The following is a 6,577-nucleotide window of genomic DNA, read 5'->3' as shown; positions in this document are numbered from 1 at the left end:
GAGGGGGCCCCCGTCCCACAAAAAAAAAAAAAAAAAAAAAAAAGTAAATGAAGATTTTTTTTTTTTCCCAAGAGGGAAGCCTAGACCGCTCTGCCATCCTGCTTCTTTCAGATTTCCCTCCGATGCACCCTGTGATGGGAGAGGCCGCGCTAAAGCTAGGATTATGCTCCTCTGCCAGAGGCTCCCAGCCTGGCTCACCTGCACAGCTCCCTGCAGGGAAACGGGAGCTAAATAAGTATTAAGAGACTCATCTCCTCTAACAGCTGCTGAAACCCAACACGGATACCTGGAAGGCAGGCCAGAAAGAAATTAACTCTGTTCTCCTATGCATCTGGTCAAATCCATTCATTTATAGTTACATTTTGAACAAAGGGCATTGAAACACCAGAGGAGGAGGTTCCAGGCCCGGAAGTCAGAGGTACATGGGGCTTGATGGCAAGCGCTTGGTGGGAGAGGAGTGTGTCTGCAGTGTATGGACATATTTTGTGGGGAGTAAAAAGGAACAAGCACACCTTCACTCCAAGGGGGCCTCTATGTCCACCCCCTTTGGCTGTCCTGTTTCTTGGAAAGCACACTTGATTTGGGCCCGAAGACTTCGGTGTGAGTCCTGGTGCCACACATTATTACTGCCTCCTTCTGGAAAGCTCACCTCTGTGTCTCTGAATCTCACTTTCCTCACCTGCCAAATCATGATAACACCAGTAATCCTTATCCTCCAAGAGTCATTGTGGTGACAAGATAGGGTCACATAAATAAAGCACCACACGCAGTGCCTGGCACAACTGAAGACTCGTATCAGTTGTGACATGTGTAAGCAAGCACGTGGGCATATGAGAGCACGCACGTGCACAGAAATCTCAGACTGTGCTCCAGCACATAGGACATCCCTGGATCAGGGATTTGGGAATTCCTTATTAAAATCACAACTCTTTGCCTCTAAATTAAAATATTTCATTAAAAAATAATACTCCTTACAATGGAATATTACTCGGCCATAAAAAAGAATGAAAGAATGCCATTTGCAGCAACATGGATGGACCTAGGGATGATCATACTAAGTGAAGTAAGTCAGACAGAAGACAAATATTTTATGATATCACTTATATGTGGAATCTTAAAAAAAATGATACAAATGAATTTATTTACGAAACAGAAACAGACTCGCAGACATAGAAAACAAACCTATGGTTACCAAAGGGGAAAGGCGGGGAGAGGGGGAGGGATAAAGTAGGAGTATGGGATTAACAGATACACACTACTATATATAAAATAGATAAACAACAAGGACCTACTGTATAGCACAGGGAACTATATTCAATATCTTGTAATAACCTATAATGGGAAAGCATCTGAAAATGAATATATGTATATCCAAATCACTTTGCTGTACACCTGAAACTAACACAGTATTGTAAATCAGTGATACTTCAGTAAAAAAAATACTCCTGAAATGGAGCTCTAGGTAACCTTCTGGTTCACTGGAAAAAATCACACAAGAAGCCTAAGATTTCTCTTAGCGTCCTCTTGTACTTTAATTTTCTTGCTCATTATCGTTATCCTCAGGGAGTAGAAAATGGACAGACTGAAAAGACAGAACTCAATCTCAGGCGCTGATTCTTCAAAGCAGCCCTAAGGCACAATGGTTAAGAGCACTTCTCCACTTTGACAAGAGCCCTGTGCTCCTTTTCTTTTTTTTTTTTATTTTTGCGGTATGTGGGCCTCTCACTGTTGTGGTCTCTCCCGTTGCAGAGCACAGGCTCCGGACGCGCAGGCTCAGCGGCCATGGCTCACGGGCCCAGCCGCTCCGCGGCATGTGGGATCTTCCCGGACCGGGGCACGAACCCGTGTCCCCTGCATCGGCAGGCAGACTCTCAACCACTGCACCACCAGGGAAGCCCGAGCTCTGCGTTTCTTGTCGCTGATCTGGGACCAGCGGTAATACCAGAAGCCCCATGAAGTTACTGGGAGGATTGAATGACAATGTGCACAGGAGGCTTTAGCACAGCACCGACCTAGAGGAAGTGCTCAGGAAACACTGGCTGCACGATTAGCACTCAGACCAAACCTCTGGGCCACACTCTTCGGTCCCTTGTCAACAAGTAACCTATATTTACAGCGAGAAAAGTAGTTCCTGCCTATCTGTCCATTTGGCACGCTGTACCAGACTACAGTTAAAACAGCTTATAGAAGTGCTGTTCTGTTTACGTTACAGTGTACATAACAGTACCAGTGATTGTAGAAACAAATGAATGCCATGGATTGGTATCTGAATGTTATATTTGATTATTATTCAGCTAGTCTCCCCATGACCCCAAATAACTAATCGTTCACATTGGGCTTAGAAAAAAAAAAAACTCTGAGGGAGTTGATTTTGCACAAATGGTTCCTTCTCTTGTCTCCTGTGCTCTCTTCTTTTTGATGAGAAAAATCATGTTCTTGCCATGAAATCACAGGACTCATTTGCTTTAAGGGGCAGCCTAAGTAGCATTTGTTATCCTTAGTTACCACTGCTTTAAAGGGTTGTTGTTCAGCTGTGTGCAGCCTGCAACGATGCTTTGGCCTAATTCACACTGGCCGTGAAAGCCTTGGAGTTAATAACAGTGTCAGTTTCATTCCACATGACACATGTCCTTTGCCGTTTCTACCCGCCCTTTAAACAGAAGTTGTAGCTTCAGTACTTGGTACTGGCTGCCAAGGAGAGCAAGTCAGTGCCAGAACAATTTTAAAGCCATCTCAGGGATGCAAGAAGGGACACTCAAATCCTGGCAATTTTCCTACAGATTAAATGCACATGATCAGATCCTGCTTATGTTAACAAGCTAGAGGACTAAGTGACAGCAAACTACAGCTGAGCAGAAAAGGTTGCACACAGCTGCGTAATTCCTAGACTCCTAGCCTGTCCTCAGGCTGAGTTAAGGACAGCAACAACATGGAATCTCAGCTGTATCCTTTAAGGCATAGTCGGAGATGCTTGCATTTTGGAAGAGAGGGTTCAGGGGGCACATGAAAACTACTAAGATATTTGTAGGACTACTGTGTGGAAGAGAGACTGACACTGTACACAAGAAAAAAAGGCAGGTAATTAGGGCCAAGGGCTGGATATTCCAGGGAAACCCATAAGGGCTCAACAGAAGGAACTTTCTAATCATCAGAGCCCAACAGCTAATTCCATGATATGTATTTGTTTGTCCAGACAGCCGCCTTTGTGGATAATGGTAAGGTTCTCATCAATGGAGGTTTCCAAGAGGTTCAATGCACCGTTGGAAGGGGAAGTAGGACTATTTGATTTTTTAAAATAATGATTTTGTTGAGATGTAATTCATGTCTTATAAAATTCATCCATTTAAAGTGTACAATTCAGTGGTTTTCAGTTGTGCAACCATCGCCACTAATTTTGGAAGCTTTCATCAGCCTCAAAAGGAACCTCCACGCTCATTAGCCATCAACTTCTACTCCGCCCACCCCCGCCCCCAGCTCTAGGCAACCACTGATCGCATTCTGTCTCTGCGGCTATAGTGGACTGTTCATATACATGGAAATCATACACTACATGCTCTTGTGACTGGCTCCTTTTTTAATATTTATTTATTTATTCTGGCTACACTGGGTCTTCATTGCAAGCATGCGGGATCTTCGTGGCGGCATGTGGGATCTTCGTGGCAGCAGGTGGGATCTTTAGTTGCGGCACGTGGGATCTTTAGTTGTGGCATGCGGGATCTTCAGTTGTGGCATGCAGGCTCTTAGTTGCGGCATGCATGCGGGATCCAGTTCCCCCACCAGGGATCGAACCCAGGCCCCCTGCATTGGGAGCGTGGAGTCTTAACCACTGGACCACCAGGGAAGTCCCCATGACTGGCTTCTTGCACTTAGCATGTCTTCAAGGCTCATCCATGTTGTAGCATGTGTTCAGTATTTCATTCCTCTTGATTGTTAAATGATAGGGACTCTGATTTTACACGGTTTTTTCCAATACTGAGAGCTCACACCCTAGGCTTAGGATCTTTTGGTTCTCCTTCCTCGCACATAATAAAAGGATTCCCTAATCTCCACTGTGCAGTCATTTCAATTTGTACTATTACTTCAAAGGACACTACCCTTAATTTTCCAGAATGAGACAACTAAAGGACAAAAAAGCCACAATAAAACAGCAACCACTAAGTACAGCATTTCCACAGCATTTCTACTCTTTGAAGCACTTTTCCATTTCTGAGTTTCAAGTTATAACCATGAGGCCCCTGGCCAGAGGACCCTCAAATAGTCTGAGGAAGTCACCTTCCTCGAGGCAGGATGACACCTTTGAGGTGCCCTCCTCATTCTCGGGGCCCCAGCCACTGGCCGCTTGGTATCCTACTCACATGTCATAGATGCAGTTCGGAGTGAAGGAGTGATTTGCCTTGTGTCCTAAGGAGGCACAGTACTTGGATACACGGTTGTAGGGCTCAGGCACATCAATGACCGTTTCTTCATCGAGGGAGAGGGTGTTCCCATTAAGAGTCCAGTCCCTGCTATCAACCTGCAGAAAACAAGAAAGCGAACATTAGAAAGGCCCTTCCTCCCAGGAGCTCAAAGGACACCGGAGATATTAACTCATTTATCCTTAAACTTCACGGTTTGAGTGCCATATACATGGAAAGAGCCTAAGGCATCCCTTGCACCTCGATGGTGCAAACCCTGCACACTGATGGTGCACAAGGCGTATGTGGGCAGCGCCGGGCAGCTCAACTTAGCATTTATTGATTTTCCCTTATCTTATATGAAAAAAAGGATTTAAAGTCCCTTTACAAAGACACAAAAAAAAACCAGATGTCTTTTTTTTTAAACATCTTTATTGGAGTATAATTGCTTTACAATGGTGTAAAGTTGGTATAAAGTTTCTGCTTTATAACAAAGTGAATCAGCTATACATATGCATATATCCCCATATCTCCTCCCTCTTGTATCTCCCTCTCACCCTCCCTATCCCACCGCTCTAGGTGGTCACAAAGCACCGAGCTGATCTCCCTGTGCTATGAGGCTGCTTCCACAAGCTATCCTTTTTACATTTGGTAGTGTATATATGTCCATGCCACTCTCTCACTTCGTCCCAGCTTACCCTTCCCCCTCCCCGTGTCCTCAAGTCCATTCTCTACGTCTGCATCTTTACTCCTGTCCTGCCCCTAGGTTGTTCAGAACTTTTTTTTTTTTGGATTCTATATATATGTTAGCATATGGTATTTGTTTTTCTCTTTCTGACTTACTTCACTCTGTATGACAGACTCTAGGTCCATCCACCTTACTACAAATAACTCAATTTCGTTTCTTTTTATGGCTGAGTAATATCCCATTGTATATATGTGCCACATCTTCTTTATCCATTCATCTGTCGATGGACACTTAGGCTGCCTCCATGTCCTGGCTATTGTAAATAGAGCTGCAATGAATGTTGTGGTACATAACTCTTTTTGAATTATGGTTTTCTCAGGGTATACAGTGGTATATAGTGGCCCAGTAGTGGGATTGCTGGGTCATATGGTAGTTCTATTTTTAGTTTTTTAAGGAACCTCCATACTGTTCTCCATAGTGGCTGTATCAGTTTACACTCGCACCAAGAGTACAAGAGCGTTCCCTTTTCTCCACACCCGCTCCAGCATTTACTGTTTGTAGATTTTTTGATGATGGCCATTCTGACCAGTGTGAAGTGATACCTCATTGTACTTTTGATCTGCATTTCTCTAATGATTAGTGATGTTGCATCCTTTCATATGTTTGTTGGTGATCTGTATATCTTCTTTGGAGAAATGTCTATTTAGGTCTTCTGCCCATTTTTGGATTGGGTTGTTTGTTTTGTTTTCAATAAATTTATTTATTTATTTATTTATTTATTTTTGGCTGTGTTGGGTCTTCGTTGCTGCGCACGGGCTTTCTCTAGTTGCGGCGTGAGTGGGGGCTACTCCTCATTACAATGGGCGGGCTTTTCATTGCAGTGGCTTCTCTTGTTGCAGAGCACGGGCTCTAGGCCCGGAGGCTTCAGTAGCTGTGGCACATGGGCTTAGTTGCTCTGCGGCATGTGGGACCCTCCCGGACCAGGACTCAAATCCATGTCCCCTGCATTGGCAGGCAGATTCTTAACCACTTTGCCACCAGATAAGTCCCGGGTTGTTTGTTTTTTTTGATATTGAGTTGCATGAGCTGCTTGTAAACTTTGGAGATTAATCCTTTGTCAGTTGCTTCATTTGCAAATATTTTCTCCCATTCTGAGGGTTGTCTTTTCATCTTGTTTATGGTTTCCTTTGCTGTGCAAAAGCTTTTAAGTTTCATTAGGTCCCATTTGTTTATTTTTGTTTTTATTTCCATTTCTCTAGGAGGTGGGTCAAAAAGGATCTTGCTGTGATTGATGTCATAAGGTGTTCTGCCTATGTTTTCCTCTAAGAGTTTCACAGTGTCGGGCCTTACATTTATAACCAGATGTCTTGAATTAAAAGCAGGTGAGGGCTTCCCTGGTGGCGCAGTGGTTGAGAGTCTGCCTGCCAATGCAGGGGACACGGGTTCGAGCCCTGGTCTGGGAAAATCCCACATGCCGCGGAGCAACTGGGCCCGT

The 6,577-nt window shown here is 44.3% G+C and overlaps 1 protein-coding gene across 4 annotated transcripts in view; it reads right to left on the bottom strand.

Moving 5' to 3' along the window:
- The window catches only part of SETD7 (SET domain containing 7, histone lysine methyltransferase), a 49,879-nt gene that overhangs the window by 6,592 nt on the left and 36,710 nt on the right, over nucleotides 1-6,577 (bottom strand). For all 4 annotated transcript variants that reach the window (XM_024736058.1, XM_024736059.1, XM_024736057.1 and 1 more), the window contains exon 8: nucleotides 4,356-4,513. In XM_024736058.1, coding sequence (XP_024591826.1) covers nucleotides 4,356-4,513 — 158 coding nt within the window. The remainder of the gene's footprint in view (nucleotides 1-4,355; nucleotides 4,514-6,577) is intronic.

This window comes from Neophocaena asiaeorientalis, unplaced genomic scaffold, assembly GCF_003031525.2.
Source record: "Neophocaena asiaeorientalis asiaeorientalis breed wild unplaced genomic scaffold, Neophocaena_asiaeorientalis_V1.1 scaffold7, whole genome shotgun sequence".
Classification (NCBI taxonomy): domain Eukaryota; kingdom Metazoa; phylum Chordata; class Mammalia; order Artiodactyla; family Phocoenidae; genus Neophocaena; species Neophocaena asiaeorientalis.
Note: the sequence above shows the minus strand (reverse complement) of the source record. Positions and strands in the feature narration are given on the sequence as shown.